Source organism: Mirounga angustirostris, unplaced genomic scaffold, assembly GCF_029215605.1.
Source record: "Mirounga angustirostris isolate CCGP_5_RB_7025 unplaced genomic scaffold, mMirAng1.0.hap1 SCAF_3, whole genome shotgun sequence".
In the NCBI taxonomy this organism is placed as follows: domain Eukaryota; kingdom Metazoa; phylum Chordata; class Mammalia; order Carnivora; family Phocidae; genus Mirounga; species Mirounga angustirostris.
In genome coordinates this window covers 164,767,968-164,785,477 of record NW_026991711.1, presented here as the reverse complement: position 1 = coordinate 164,785,477, position 17,510 = coordinate 164,767,968, and the positions used below count along the sequence as shown (strand labels likewise).

Here is a 17,510-nt window from a genome sequence, read left to right as displayed (position 1 = left end):
AAGTAGTTGTTTGCCTAAGCTTGTTAGTACTGAGACATCTCCCTACCGCTTTGTTTTGTTTTTCCTTGACCACGGGATTTCAGGTATTCAGGTGCTTTTCTTTCCGTAACATTTTATCTGATTTCTTAAGATCTCTCCTAAGACAGAGAATAGCCCCCAGCTCTTCAAAGAAGCACACAGTTCCCTTCCATTTTAAGAAACCTACTGCCAATCATTAAAACAGGAACCATGTAGTGAATATATACACAGAAATTATAACAGATTCCAGAATCTTGGAAAGCTCTGGGAAACTGTCTTTGTACTATAGTTTATTCCTTCCTTGCTTGTCTGTATGTAGAAGCTCTGATATCTGCTTCCCAGCCATTCGATTTCCAAGGGTAAATTTAATCCTGCAGTAACCTGCCTCTTCCTACAACCCTCACAGCTGCCTTCTTTCCAGGTTATAGAGGTCCCTGTTTTCTTGGACACCTCACTGGATACAAAGAAAAGACTTTTATTTCTTACATAACCAGCCTCCTTCCTTCCAAACCTCTCTCACATCCCTCTCTGCCTGGCTCAGTGTCCTTCTCCATAGCAAGTCCCCCCTGGACTACAAGTAAATGTTTGCTCAAACACCTGAGGACCCCTGTCACAAGGGGTAAGAAGAAAGGGCTCTATTGCTTTGCGCATCACAGTTCAAAGTGCTACCATATTCTTAATTTCATTTGATATTCCCATGAACCCAGTGATGTCAGTGAGACAGGGTATTTGATTTTACAAATGAGAAAACAGAGGTTGAGCTAGGTTAGAATAGTAAGAAAAACCTGGATTCAAACTGCCAAAGGCAGGGGCGCCTGGGTGGCTCAGTCTTAAGCATCTGCCTTCAGCTCAGATCATGATCCCAGGGTCCCGGGATCGAGCCCCGCATCGGGCTCCCTGCTCAGCAAGGAGCCTGCTTCTCCCTCTCCCGCTCCCCCACCTTGTGTTCCCTCTTCCCCTGCTTGTGTTCCCTCTCCCCCTGCTTGTGTTCCCTTGCTTGTTGTGTCTCTCTGTCAAACAAATAAATAAAATCTTAAAAAAAAAAAAAAAACCTGCCAAAGCCCAATGCTCTGGCACTTAACACTCTACCGTTTTTCCTCAGTGAAGCTGGTTTTAGCTAGATGTTACGGGGAATGCAATCTGATTGAACTGATATACACTTAGGCGATGATGATATGACACCCAATTAGCACCGAGAGGCATTTGCATTTTTCAAAGAGGATATTTTGTAACTGAAGTAGCTTTCTATTTGGTGTAATTTCAGGTATTTTAATGAAATTGCCATTTGTAAGGTATATAAGTCAAAAATAGATGATTTTTAAATAATAATGGTCCCATACCTCTTGGGCATAGATAGCTTCAAAAGAACCTAATGAGAGAGAACATTGGTAGAACTGGATCCAGTAACATATGGCTAAAGGCATGCTGTAATGGTGAAAATGTTCATTGATTCTTTTTTTTTTAGAATTACATGTTTCGCTCTAAGTAAAGCATTATTGTAATCTCAAGTTTTATTGGCTTTTTCCCTTCAACCAAACTTGAAGTTTTCCACATATATCAAGCATTTTCTTCTGTTTATTCTTCACTGTACTCAATGCCTAACTAAGTTAACAGCACCACCAAGCTTGAAAATTTTCTTTTCTTTCCAACCTCTGGGGAAACCTTCACATCACAGATGTGTGCAACAAACAAGCACGTGCAGGGTAAGTATACACACACTCTGCACACACAGGTCTGCACAGGTATTGTCTCCTTCTCACGCACCCGCACACACTATAGTTGCCAACAAGCTAAACTGCAGAAGACACCAGGGAGAACGAATTTGACATGGCCATTATCTGGCTGGATCAATTTGCTTGAAGTTGCTACTTCCCAACACCATCCGTATTTGTCACAGTAAGGTCACAAAGACATGGATTCCAAAGTGCTCCTTTGAGGTTGAAAAGTGCCCACAAACTGCCTCTTAATGAAATATTCAAAAGAGACAACATAATTTGGTGGAAGAAAATGAAGGACAATTAGGAAGCTTCAATTCAAGTACTTGCTCTCTCACTAAAATCAAACATGTTTATTAAACTGTAAACCACAGGTAACAAGTCAGTTGTTAAAAAATATTTTAAAAGTCTATCTCTGGGGGCACCTGGGTGGCTCACAGGGTTAAGTATCTGCCTTTGGCTCAGGTCATGATCCCAGGAAGCCTGCTTCTCCCTCTCCTTCTGCAGCTCCCCCTGCTTATGCTCTTTCTCTCTCAAATAAAATCTTAAAATAAAATAAAATAAAATAAAAAATAAAATAAAATAAAATAATAAAATAAAAGGCTATCTCAGTCATAAAGGAGCATACAAGACATTTGGGGACATAAAATTAAGGCTTAAGTTAGACCATAAAATTCTTTTTTTGTATTCTTTTGTTTTGGTTTTGGCTTTAAGTATTTATTATTTTATTATTTTATTTATGTAAGTTTTACAACCCAATGTGGGGCTTGAACTCACTACCCCAGGATCAAGAGTCACAGGTTCTAACCACTGAGCCAGCCAGGTGCCCCAAACCATAAATTCTTAAGAATTCTAAGATGGCAATTGATACATGTAACTAAGCAATAGTGTATTTTTTCAAAGGGACTACTAATGATTTCTATAAAATTACAGAGCACAGAGAACTGTACTTAGGGTTGGGGTGGTCTGCAAACACTGACTAGGAAAAAAATATAATTTGATCTGGATCAAAGCCACACCGATAGTGGAGCCAAGAAATGAACTGACTCTGCTGTAAAGAACCCAAGCTCTTGGCCACTCTGCCTGCACTCATGGCACAGAATGGGGGGTGGGGGAGCCCAAGGCCACCAATTCCTTATCAATGAAATAACCTTGCCTGAGATTTTACAGATTTAAATTTGGTAGCCGTGGAAATGCAAAGAGAGGAGCAGACACATGGGCCACGTTAAAGAAAAGAATAAATTGGATTTACTAGCTACATTTTTTAAACGATGGCAGGTTCAAACCTGAATGACTAAGATATTCCTATCGACAGAAATAAGGAAGCCAAATGGAGGAAGCCAATTTGGAGGGAGGGAAACGGAGTGGTTTTAATACATACCAGATGTTATCGGCATTCTAGGGAGGAAATGCAGAAATGGACGCAGAAAAGACACCAGCTGGAAATATGGGGCCCTTTAAAACTCCTGGTTTATATATATATATATATATATATATATATATATATATATATATATATATATATATATATATATATATATATTTGGCAAGAGGATGGGTTTAGGCCACATGACTGCTGAGGTCTCTTCAGGTTCTATGACTCTATAATTTTGTAATTCGATAAGCACAGAATATCTACCCTTAAAAGTTTGAGATGGAATTTCTTGGCCAAGGTAATCTTTAGGAGCTTCTGCACAGACTTTTGAAACATTCTGCAAACTTCCCTTCAAATGTAGTTTCAAAACTTCAACACCCATGAACGAAGAAAAACTTGAGAAGAAAACAATCCCCACGGGCGCCTGGGTGGCTCAGTTGGTTAAGCGACTGCTTTCGGCTCAGGTCATGATCCTGGAGTCCCTGGATCGAGTCCCGCATCGGGCTCCCTGCTCGGCAGGGAGTCTGCTTCTCCCTCTGACCCTCCTCCCTCTCATGCTCTATCTCATTCTCTCTCTCAAATAAATAAATAAAATCTTTAAAAAAGAAAAGAAAACAATCCCCAAAACACCATATTCTGATCAGTTAAAAAAAAAAAAAATCAAGGGCTTAAAATAGGTGTTTCCCTTGAAACGGGAGCCTCACTGACAAAATGACTCAAGATGAGGTAATTAATGCAGGACCTTTCTTTTCTTTTTTTTTTTAAGAAGTCCAATTTAATTAAGCATCCCCTACCTGCAGAAAAATACAAACTGCATAAATTGTCCAACTCCATACTGAAAAAGTTACATACTTTATCACAACCAGCCATTTGCCCTTCAACCAGTGAATAGGAAGATGGGAAGAAGTCTAAATGAAAAGGAGTTTTATAAATGCAAAGATTTTGCTTCAATCCTTCTAAGATGGCTTATAAAAAAGCAAAGGTAAGGGGCGCCTGGGTGGCTCAGTCATTAAGCATCTGCCTTCGGCTCAGGTCATGGTCCCAGGGTCCTGAGATCGAGCCCCACATCGAGCCCCACACTGGGCTCCCTGCTCAGTGGGAAGCCTGCTTCTCCCTCTCTCACTCTCCCTGCTTGTGTTCCCTCTCTCGCTGTGTCTCTGTCAAATAAATAAATAAAATCTTTAAATAAAAAAAAAAAGCAAAGGTAAGTATTGGTATGGTTGAAAACCATGAAGAAATAACAACCATTGGTTGAAATATTCAGTCTGGTTTTACTATCCACTATGCAGTCTAAGCTGGACTAAAAATACAGTAAAATTGAGAATGAAATAGAGACAAACACATCATCACATTCAGGGAGTATCTCCCGTAAGCTGCTTTCCAGGTAGCTGTGGATTCCACTAGGGGGCAACAGAGCGTGATCAGAGAGAGACTTGGGCGTAAGGACAGTGTCTGGTTTTAGGTCACTAGTTCAGTGTGCAAAACAGTCTCCATCTCAAAAGCACACTGGATCCTTGAATGCTTCTTCTATTACCAAGCACTGTGTTCTGATAAAAGGATTCCTGTTTTAAAGTTAGTCATACTGGCATTTTGATTTCTCAGTAATACATAAATCCAAATGTTTTGTCATAATAAAGTATCTTCCCATAAAACTATTACACAATTTAATAACTTTCAAACAAATTTAATAAGATTTTTAAAAAACAGAACGTACTATATATAGCCTTTGATATTTTAATATTTTAAACATTTAATTAAAATCAAAATGCACAGGTAAAAAATACACTAACAAAAACTATCACAATATTCAACAGCTAACATTTGAGCACCTACTATATACCATACTACACTGAAAACTTCATACAGTTTTCAGACACAAGATAAAAACATTATATCCATTTTACAAATGGGCAAATTAAGGCTAATACACATGAAACTTACCCAAGGACTCATAGGTAGTAAAGGATGAAACTGAAATGAAACTTGAATATTTGAGTCCCAGATATTATGTGTGATCCCTGAGGCCAACCCACCATCACTAAAATCCAGGAGATTTTGTCATTTCTCCAAAATTAACCCCTATAATAGTTAAAATTTAGTCAAAGATAGAAACATTCTTTCATTGTACCTTACCACATAATAAAATTTTACTTTTGTATATGTATTTACTTTTTGTAAAACCATGGCAGCAATCCGATTTACATAACAAGTTATACATTGCTGTATTTCAGTATTATATTGCAATTGCCTTCTAAAAACAAGAAATAACAAGGAAGACAATCATTAAAAAAGTTCAATACTCAGGTTCTCACACTCAAAAAAGTATCAGCTAATGCTAAGCTTTGCAGGGGCTTTGTTAGATGTTAGTCTGTAGACTTCTTAGAGTCATTATATATCACAATGAGAAACTGGTAAGTCAATATTACATAGCTCCGGTGTGACCCTGAAATCATTTCTACACAAAACAGCTTAACATTCAAGACCTAAAGAGCAAGGGCTCACCCCATGAATGGAGATTCAACTTGTGATGTACTTTGGAAAGAATGCCCAGAGTGATGAACTGATCTGAAACATAAGACATTTTCCTTGTCCTACAAAATCTTAAAGCCCAACTTGTCAAAAACATCATCATTTTAGAAGTTTAAAATAAGAGACACTGCATTAGTGTCCTACAATGTTAAGAACAAGTTACTACAAACATGGTGGCTTCAGGCAATATAAATTTACCTGGTAATTCTAGAGGTAAGAACCCTGAAATTGGTCTCATTGGGCTAAAATCCAGAGGTCAGCAGGGCTGTATTCCATATGGAAGCTCTAGAGGAAAATCTATTCCTTTTCTTTTCCAGCTTCTAGAAGCTGCCTGCATTCTTTGGCTCCATTTTTTTTTTTTAAGATTTTATTATCTTTAATTAATCTCTACACCCAACATGGGGCTTGAACTTAAGAACCCCAACATCAAGAGTCGCATGCTTTACCGACTGAGCCAGCCAGGCGCCCCTGGCTCTATTTTTAAAGTCAACATTGGACAGTCAACTCTTTTCACATTTTATCTAATACTGACTCTCTTGCCTGCCTCTTTGAATTATAAGGGCCCTTGTGATTAAACCTGGCCCACCCAAATAATCCAAAATAATCTCCCCCCATTTTAACGTCCTTAATCACATTTGCAAAGACCCTTTCCCCATGTAATATATATCTCACTGGTTCTGGGCATTAGGATTAGGTATCTTTAGAGGCTATCACTCTGCTTACTGCAGACAGCACAGCATATAATTTGTGCACATTTGCAATCTTTCTGAAAAGTAGTTACTGAAATACAGAATATATTTTCCTACAAAATGGCATATAGTTGTTAGACAAGTGTAGTCTACCAAGTCCTCAAAGGAGTAATCTGGGACATGGAGAAAGGGATGCAAGGGACAGCAACACAGGCAAAACCCTTTTACAATAAATCAGGTACAGGCTTCAGGCAAAGAAAGCTGAATTTATTTATGTGTGATAAATTAATTCAAAATAACTTTGTTACACTCCATAGTTCTATTACCTACCTTTTCTTAACAATGGTGCTATGTAAAAACAAATTCATGCTTATTTATAATTCATGAGTTTTCATAATTAGCAATTACAGATTCAGACACCCAACACACTGCTTGGCACATTGAAGAAGAACAAAGGAGTATGGAAATTTAAATTCTAGTCTGATTCTTCCACTTACACCCTGTGTGATCTTCAGCAAGTCACTTATAATTTCTGGGGCTATTCTCAGAAATTAAAAATAGGGATAATAAATAGCTCCTGCCCGCAGGGTCGCTGTGAAATAAAATAGAATATATAATTGCCAAAGACGTTCTCGGCCACTGTTAGTGCTCCATAAAATGTTAAGTAGTTGTTATTGGGTGAACTACGTCAGTAGCCTTGGGCAGCCAGAGAAAAGAAATTAGCGTAAAACAGTAAATTTTCAGGTATTTATCCCAAAGAACTTCAATCATCACACAGAAACATAACATAAAACATAAAACATAACACAAACATAAAACTGGAGAATTTTTAAGAATGACTGTTATAACTGGATAATTAAGTCACAGCATAAGATTTTACACAAATATTAGTTATCATAAGATGCAAAATTCCAAAGCTGATCCAATAATATTTCGATAAAACAGGATAGAAATAGAGCAACATGGTTAAAAACTCAGCTCCCCTGTGAAAGGGCTCTACTGGGAAAGCAAGATAAAACAGAACAAAAAACCTCCCAAAGAGGCACCATGTGCACCACGCACTGTGTTGGCCCAAGGAATAACTGAGATAAGACCAAAGGCAAACCACCTCTGGTACCAGAAGTTTTGAAAGTCACTTATTTAGAAAACTGTGTGATTATAAGTAGAATACCATTCAGCCTCTAATTTCAGTCTTTGCAGAAGTGTACTGGATGGCTCTTCCTTACACTGAATAAATGACCTCAGCCTGCACTGCTTTCTGATTCTAAATTTCTGTTTCTCCTGCTTCCTCCTTTGCGGCTAGGCTATCAAAGGTTCCTAAATGCCATTTTCACCTGTTGTGAGAGGTTTTTCTAGGAAGTGAAGCGGGTGTTGACCAAGGATTACGTACATCCATCCATGCCTCTTTGGGCTTGCATTCTATATTCTAAATGCAAGAGATTCTTAGATAGCCAATTTGAAAATAGGTGAATTGTAGTTTTATCTAAGCTTGATACTGTCTCAAAGGATCTTGGGTCAATTTGATATATCACTAAACATTTACAAGTGTCACTTCTAATTACTTCTTAATCTTAACTTACAAAAAAGTAAGGTCAAAGTCTGGCAGAACCTTCTTTCCATATTAGATACATAAACTATCAGAAAATCTTCAGGATGCAGAGACAATGTCAGGAAAAAAAGCGATGCTCTCCTTTTCACTTATTTTTAAAAAGGAAAAATGGGAGCATGTATTTTTTTCCCAGCAATATCCAAAGTGTACATTCTCGTCTACTCTGCAGCACAATACCAATTAGGCTCAGTGTATTCCATGTGAAGGTACATTAAGGAAATAGGCAAACCTGTGCCCAAACAGCACTAATCCTTTGCTAGGATTTTAACTGACTACCTCATTTTTTCACCTGATCCAGTAGTGGTGAAGTCCCTTTAAAACTGAGATTACATATAATAAAAGCTGTTTCTATGTCTAGTAAATGGATTATAGTTAAAAGGGCACTGCCAGGATAGTTAAAAAGAATCCTCTAAAGGGAAGAGCTCTGCAGGGCAAATGATTTCCCTGAGCGCCACTCATGGAAACATCCTTCCTGTAATTAGGTCTTGGATAAGGCTGGGGTAAGACATTTTCTTCTGGCCCTTCTTAAACTTGATACTTTTTGGCATTTAATTTTAATCCACTGGACATCAGTGAAATCGGAGAAGGGAAGACCTTCTTCATTAACAAACAGACCAAATGCCTAGACTATTTCAAAATAAGAAGATGGCTGCAGAAAGGCAGGAAGTGAAACAAATACAGAGGTGAAAGTCCTCCCTCAAAGTTCAATGTAAATATTATATTATTATTTTCTGGGAGACCAAGCCATCAACAGGAAGTCTGCATCAAAATTATGTATTAACAGGAGTCAACTACAGAGAGTAAAGCTTTCTTTTCCACTCATTAATTCAGTTAAGTGTTCTTTGAGAATCAAGTTTGGGTAAAAGACTGTACCAGATATTATTAATACAAAGAACACAAAGGAAATAAAAATCTTCTGGTCCATGTCATCTAGAATTTACAATCTATTTAGGGAGATAAGTCCATTATGAAATGAGTAATTATAAAACAAAGCAAATCAGCAAACCAGGGTTGAGTTCCAACAGAAAACAGGGAAAATAAATGGACAGAATGTCCGCAAAGACTAACGTAAATTTGAACAGTCCAAAAAGATCTTACAGAAAAGGAAAAATGTAAATTTTACCTGAGCTCAATAAATCACTTATTCATAATCCAGTGCAGTTGGTACACATACACACACACACACACACATACACACCCACCCACCCTCCCTCCCTGAGAGTGCAGAAAAACAAAAGAGAGAAACACATAGACACACATAAATTAGCCTAGTACAAACAGTGCTAAGGATACACAGGAGAAGAAACTCTGAAGCAAGGATCCCTCAGGGAGAGGGGTTCAATTCGGGAGGACACAAGAACCACTGATAAAAGGAACCCAACACAGAAGCAGGCATAAAACAATGTGTCTCAACAGCAAAAATTCAGTGTGTGGCAACGGAAGTATGCTCTCACACCCTTTCCAGTTTATCATCAGAAGGAAAATCTTATTAAAATAAGATGTTTGCAATGGGGTTATTCCCAAGTAGGTGGCAAAATAAGTTCCAACTTTTTGGAATATTCAATTTAGTGTTTTGTTTTGTTTTGTTTTTACTTTAGCAATGAAAACAAAGACCATTATGAGAGACGGGTGTTTGCCAGCTACTTTAAAAAAAAAAAAAGGAAAGAAAGAAGAAGTCTTCACCATAGTTCCTCAGAAGATTTTTCTCCCCGTTGTATTCTCTATTTTAAAACACATTCAAATCATAGGCATTGAGTTGAAGATTTGGCAAGGGCCACGAAGAAACCCCAGAGCCAACAATGGCAATGAGAACTCCAACGGCCTCGGAGCCTGACGCTAATTTATTGAGACACATCAGGAACTCTTGGGAATGAAGTGTCTGCTAATTAGGCCACCATGAACAGATTCCCAAACCTTGACAAAGTTTTTCCCAAACATCTGATGAAGAACTTTGATTTACGGGCTGTTCAGGTGAAGCCTGAACAGATGGTATCTTTTAATAATAATTGACACATGAGTTTGTTAAGGATCTCAATCTCTAGGAAACATGCAGCTCTATGGAGGAAACAAAGAGGAGTTTTAGTCTTCTACCTTATCTTTGTCTTCAACGACATCTGCCAAAACATCATCTGGATCCAGGATTCCTCCATCTGTGTATTCTAAGTGATGAATCTTCACCCAGTAGCCAGGATCCTACGGTACAACAATCAACAAGTTTCATGATGTAAGCTTTTTAAAAATACAGTTTAATTTAAAAAATAGGCTGACTTGGGCGCCTGGGTGGCTCAGTTGGTTAAGCGACTGCCTTCGGCTCAGGTCATGGTCCTGGAGTCCCGGGATCAAGTCCCACATCGGGCTCCCTGCTCGGCAGGGAGTCTGCTTCTCCCTCTGACCCTCCTCCCTCTCATGCTCTCTGTATCTCATTCTCTCTGTCTCAAATAAATAAATAAAATCTTTAAAAAAAAAAAAATAGGCTGACTCATTAAAAATAGGCTCTGGTAATGAAATGCTTGAACACCAAAAATAAATGTTACTTCTATCTCAATAAACATTTGCCATTTTTATCCTGTTTCAGGTAAATCAGTAAATCAAAGCATACATATTTCATCAATTATCCCGGAAGATAAATTGCAATGCAAAAATAAAGTGCCACAGTTATCTGAAAAGCATATTCAAGAAATTTTTATAACTTCAATTTAGGTAATCCCAAGAACACTTTGGGGGAAGAAAAAAGATCTTCTTGAGGGTACTTTTTGAAATGGGATTAGAAATTCAAACTGACATTCCCAAAGTTGTAGGCATGTCCTCAACTCCAAGATTTGAGATGATGTGTAGAGCAAGAGCTACACACAGCAGCAACTCGAACTGTGTTTGGAGCTGAACTAGGAGTTCACTGAACAGGAGAAGCGATTTAGGAGATCTCCAAGTACTATTTTAAAAACCTGCTTAGGAAAGTAAGGCTTAAGGAAAAAGAAGTATTTTCTCAATTTGATATGTGGCTAAATACTCTGATGCTAGAACTCAGAATTAAATGACGCAGCTCATTCAGTTCCACACGTACTGCCTACTTCCAGAGAGGATACAAAAGGTCAACCAGAATAATGAGACAAAAATATGAACTGATGAATGAAGAAAAACATTAGCAAGTTTTTTAGCAGAATACCTAAGCTATCATCAATCTGGCTCTGTGATTCTTAGAAAGCTTCTCAAAGTGGGAATAATTCTTCTAGAATAAAGTGCTAAGCCTTTATCATATGAATCTTCATAAAGGATAAGAACTAACATAGCCCACAAAATTCAACTGCAATTTTACAAAAACTAATAGAAATGGTTGTCACACAGGCTCCTCTCTACCCGCCCCCCAATAAAAGGCAAGGATATACTATTAAATAAAAGTAACGCTTTTAAAGCATCTATGCAGAGGGCTACTGAAATGTGGCCTATGTACATAGCTTTTCAGTAATCTGACTTGGTAAAGTCATAGGCTTAAAAAAATACAAAGGAATTCTCCTTTGACATTTCAAAATTAAGTTTTCTATAGAGTACACGAAGAGCTATTCCAAGTAAAATGAAAGGAATTTCTTTGCTTCTAATATAGGTGGAAACACTAATGGTTAGGAAACTTTAAGTACCTGATTCTCTTACCCAGAAAGATCACAAAGATAGGAGAAGTCACTGTATAACCAAGTAAAGAAAAGCATAGCACACCCATCAATCAGATTCTTCAATCAGAGATCTTTACCAATTCAAGGTGATTGTGCTATAAAAGGTGAGCTAAGTACAAAAGACTAGATTCTAAATAAGGAGAATACTAGAGTAGACAAAATGCTATGTAGCTGCCACTGGACCATACAGAAAAGAAAGAACTCCCCCTGTAATCTTTGGGAAGTCAGTCTTTGGCTATGGCCATGCCATAGGCAATGTATTTTTTCCAAATATACCCAATTAGGACTTCTAATTGAAATCTATAGGGTATTACATTTTCCTTGTCAAAACTGCCTTCTTACAAAGGAAGTTCAATTTAATTAATTTCTATTAATATCTATTGAGTTGGTTTTTGATATATTAGAGCACTGTAGATGAAATCTGTTGATTCTAACCATGTTCGTAAAAGGTGATGTATTCTGAAGCGTTCTATAGAGTTTGTTTTTAATATTCAATTACTTAAAAGCAGACATCTATTAAGTTGTCTGCTTTTTCTCATGCTCAGTTTGTAAAAGTAGACTTTATCACCTAAGACTGAGGTAAACAACTACCCCCAACAATTGCAGTGTGAGTTAAAGTGGCCTGTTTTCCTGCCTAGAGGTAGAAACAGAGAGGAGAAAACCAAGGACTCTGATTTTAAAACAGGCAAACTCAGGAGGTAAGAGGGGACAGGATCTGATCAGTAGCAAAGGGAGGAACAGACAGGTGGCAGCATGAGGGGGCTGTTAAGTCACACAGCATTCTGCTATCACACATACTTGCAGGATCTAAGACCTTCAGGAAAATAAGACCTAGGAGTTGCAACTATGACATGTATCTCTAATCATCTAATTGTGATTCAAAGGAGTACAGGAAAAAGTCTTACAGAACTAAATCAAGTAATAAAGTTATTTTGAACATTTTGGAATCATATATTCAATCCAAAAAACTTTTCAAGTGAAATACATGGTGCCAGAATATAAAAAAATCCTGCGATTCTAACACTACTGTCTCGCATCGATACTGCCATTTTATACATCCCAGAAAAGAGTAGACTAATGATGAGCACACATCCAATCCTGAACAAAAACAGACAAGCTGTATCAAAGTCGTCTCAATTAATATTTTACATGTCCAAGGGAGGTAAATCAACAAACACAGCACATACTAACTGTGATTTTGTCCCCATGGTATTTTGGCTAAGGTGCTATAGATCACTTTGAGAATATACATACAATATTAGTAGCTGACAGCCATTATAAGACCATAAATTCACCCTGACTCCTTTATGCATCTAAAAACTTCAACCATTACCTTGCAGTCAAGATTTTGCATTTCATTTACTTAGTTTTATTACCACCAGGAATAAAACTGATCAAACATGAAAAGATGTTCACATGTGTGTCTAGTTTCACACAATTAATCACTTGCAAAAGTTTACTGTATTTTTCAGGATCATGACATTAATTTACCTTTCTTTTGCACAAATATCTATAATATATAAAACAAATTATTTTGAAAATATCTCTAGTAAATGTGTTATACAATAAATCTTACAACTTACACTCCTAGGTTCTTAAAGTATTGAAAAATAACATTGTTTCCTCTATTTCTGATGGTACCTTATCATAAATTACAAATAATACACAGTTAACTTAAACACTACTGGAATTTTAAAATTAAAAATAGCCACAAGGATGAATTGGAAAGGGAAACAAATGCATATACACATTATGGAAAGAAGACCGTTTTACAGAGAACTTATAATGATCAATGTAGAAACTGTTCCAAATAAGCACTGATGTTAGTAGCAATAAATATCCTTCACTGTGGGTAGATGACACAAAATTTGACCCTAATACCTGAGAAAATCTCTACTGGCCAGAGTTCTGAAGAACAATAACTCTCCATCGGCAGTATCAGGAGAGGTAGGCTGGCAAGCCAGATACTGAAGTGCCGTTGATTACCAAGCACTGAGATTATGTCAATCATCAAAAGAGGGAAAACATGGATGGTTCTAAGCAAAATGCTTCTGGTCCAAAAAGAGAAAAAAAAATAGCCTGCAATGGCAGCTAGGCCCAGAAGTGAGGCGGGCACTACAAAAGAAAAGTCAATGTTGGAAAAGAGCTGTGTTTATCACTGGTGGCCAATTACATAGCTCAGTAGTGCAGCTAAGGTTTCTTGGTGACTTAATGTTTTCACACAAAAAATCTCACTCACTGGGACAGAAGAATAATGGTAAAAAATAAACTTAATGGAAAATTAAAATTTTCTATGTAGAATTTAATTTTATGAATTTGGTGGAATATACTCATAAAATAAGATTTCACCATTTTGATAGTCATCGTTGTAGCAGATAACTTTAGTGGTTACTACAGGCCAGGTGCTATAGGTGCTGTGAGTTTTGTATGATTAGCTCAAACAGCCTCATGAAATAGTTATCAATCCATTTTTACAGATGAGAAAAGCAAGGCACAGCTAGGTGAATTGACTTACCCAAGGTTAGATGCTTAATAAACAGCAGAGCCAAGATGTTCTTTTTAAACATAGAAAACAAGTGATTTCTTTTTTTAAATCACAAGGACCTAAGAATAACGCAAGGGGATCAAATCCATCTCTGCTGCCCCTTAAGTATATGGATCCAGGCAAGTCACCATTCCCCTGGGCCTCAGTTGCTTCATCATTAGTAAACATGGAGGCTCTCTGGCCTTCTGCACAATGCAGCACATTCAAGTCCAAGTGTAGAGGACATAACAGGGCAATAATAGAAGGCCCCCCAAATTTTTCCCTGTGTCCAGTATTTTACAGGTAAGAGAAGCTAGAGAAGATAATTTCCCATAATCATGGAATTAAAGGTTGGAGAAGCAAGGGAAAAATATCTTCCCGCCAAGAGCAGAGAGGAAGCTTGAGGCATCAGAAATTAAATAAAGAATTATGAAGTTTTCCATGCATGCACACTTTAACTACTTCTATCATAACCCTCTGTGGTTAATCCCTTGTCTACTCCAGACCAAGAGAGAGTAAGATGCCCCAGAATAGCACCCAGGAAGGAGAGAGTAGTCAGAACAGGTCTAGAGACTGTTTTGGGCAGGTGGAGAGCAAGAGTCTTTGAATAACCAACCACACACAGTGTAGGGAAAAAGCAGTTCCTGAAAATGATGCCTGAGCAAAGCCTAGCAGAGCAGCACTGACACCTGAAAGGAAAGAATTAACCAGAAAAGGCAGTAATAGATATTGAGATTATGAGCTGGCCCTGACTTAGAACACTCCTCCAACTTCCTGAAAAAGATTAACCAATGCAAACTTGAGAAAAGGTTATGACAAGAACATGCACTGATACCACTTTAATCAAGTATGTTTCTAAAGAACTCAGGAGAACTTGAATGGCACCAGGGGTTTTTAAATGCTGGATTGAAAGTAATATGCAGCAAATTCAACAACAGAATTATAAGCCTCAATTTATGGAAAAAAAAGAAGGTGAATCTGTCCATCTGTAAATTTACTCCCAGCGTTAAAAAAAATCTATGATCCTACCGAAAGAAACTTGATATAGCCATACCAACATCAGATGAAGGAGACTTTAAGAAACATTACTAAAGGTAAAGGGCAACATTTCACCATGATAAAAGGGTCAATCCAATGTTAAGAAAACAATCCTAAATCTATGTACCCGATAACATAACTTCAACACATATTGCCAAAGTGGACAGATATTTTTTTAAAAAAGTAAACCAATTCACTTAACTATAGAGAAATGAGAGTTACTGGACGGAAGGTGTGCGGGTAGGTTAAACAGGTGATGGGTCTAATCATCACTTGTTGTGACGAGCACTGGGTGTTGTATGTAAGTGATGAATCACTAAATTCTACACCTGAAACTAATATTACACTGCAGGTTAACTAACTGAAATTTAAATAAAAACTTGAAAAGGAAAACAAAATAATTAAAAATATATATCCAAAAATCAGTGAGACTTTTGATAGGAAACAAAGATATAAACCACCTGACAAACACAATTAACTGACCTAATTCATATTCCATACATACAAGACACTGTACCCCCAAAATATTAGAAAATACATTCTGTACAAGTGCACATGGAATTTATAACCAACTTTAAAAGTCTGGAATCACTCAGAATATATTCTCTGACGAAAGCTGAATTCCAGAAAGATATCTACAAAACGTCTGGCTATTTGGAAATTAGGAAATACAGTTCTGAATAATCCATATATTAAAAATAAAGGAAATTAGAAAATAGTTTTTAACCTAAAATAATTAAAACAACAAAAAAATTGTGGGATACAGCTAAAGCAGTGCTTAATGGCAAACTTATGGTCTTTAGTGCAAATATTAGCAAAAAAGAAAAGCTAAATTCAAGAAGCTAGAAAAAGAATAGCTAGTCAAACCCAAACACTAAAGGAAAGAAATAAAGAGGAAAAAACAGAATAATGTTCTATTCTATGAAAGGCTTGATAAAATTGACAAATATCTAGGAAAACTGATCGAAAAAAAAATTTCCACTGTCAAGGAAAAAGGCAAGCAATACCATCATAGATCTTACAGATATTAAAAAGATTTGGGAAAAATTTAGACCTATAAAATTGACAATAAAATGAACAAATTCTTTGAAAAATATAACTTACCAAAACTGAGAAAAGATAGAAAACAGAAACACAAAGATAACAATTAAATTTTAAAACTTTCCCATAAAGAACCAGACTCAGATCACTTCACAGATAATATCTTCCTAATGTTTTAAGGAAGAGTGTCAATCTCATACAAATACTTCCAGAAACTAGAAGAGAAAAATTTTCCCATCCCCCTTTTTATGAGGACAGCGTAACATTGATACCAACAACTTACAAGGATATTACAAGAAAGTTATAAAATTTATAAAAATTTGCATATGGATACAGATGCAAAAATCTTAAATAAAACATGTTTAAACCAAAATTCAGTGATATATTGTAAAGGATGACACACCATGACCACGTGGGATTTATTCTCTTAATGCAAGAGTGGTTTAAAATTAAAAATCAACTGAGGTTATTCACCAAATGAATCAAGGAAAAAAAGGAGAAAAATTAGATGATGATCACAATGGATGCACTTGAGAATATTCACCACCAATTTACAATAGAAAATATCTTAGCAATCTCACAACATAACACTGAATCTCACAGCATAACAATGATCAAAAAAGAGCCAAGTACAAAAAAGTACATACTCTGATTCCATGAATAAGCTCAAAAACAGGCAGAATTAATTCACAATGTTAGAAGTCAGGAGACCATTTAGAGCCATGAGTGTAAAGGGGCACAAAGGGGCCTCTGGGGTAATGTTCTATTTCTTGAGGTGTGTCCTGGCTGCACTTACTTGTGCACTTTCCCGTAGGTGTGTTATACTTTAAAAATGTTTACACAAAGGGGTGCCTGTGTGGCTCAGTCGGTTAAGCATCCGATTCTTGATTTCAGCTCAGGACGTGATCACAGGGTCTTAAGATCAAGCCCTACACCTGGTTCTGTACTGGACATGAAAACTACTTAAGATTCTCTCTCTCCCTCGCTCTTCCGCATGCTCTTATGCATGCTCTCTTAAAAAAAAAAAAAAAAATGTTTAGGGGCACCTGGTGGCTTAGTCAGTTAAGCATCTGCCTTCTGCTCAGGCCATGATCTTGGGGTCCTGGGATTGAGCCCCATGTGGGGCTCCCTGCTCCGTGGGGAGCTTGCTTCTCCCTCTGCCACTCCTCTGGCTTGTGCTCTCTCACTCTCTCTCAATCTTCCAAATAAATATAATCTTTAAAAAAATGTTTACATAAAGGAACTGTCTGCTTCAAAAAAATGTGATTTCTTCTTTCAAACTGAAACACCTAGTTTCCCTTTACACA

The 17,510-nt window shown here is 37.1% G+C and overlaps 1 protein-coding gene across 2 annotated transcripts in view; it reads right to left on the bottom strand.

The window, feature by feature from the left end:
- PARD3B (par-3 family cell polarity regulator beta) overlaps positions 1 to 17,510 on the bottom strand; it is a 1,000,807-nt gene that overhangs the window by 843,902 nt on the left and 139,395 nt on the right. The window contains exon 2 of one of the 2 annotated variants that reach the window (XM_064586957.1): positions 10,027 to 10,128. The exons of the other annotated variant lie outside the window; for it this stretch is intronic. Within the exon in view, the coding sequence (XP_064443027.1) occupies positions 10,027 to 10,128 (102 nt within the window). The remainder of the gene's footprint in view (positions 1 to 10,026; positions 10,129 to 17,510) is intronic. 2 annotated transcript variants of the gene reach the window in all.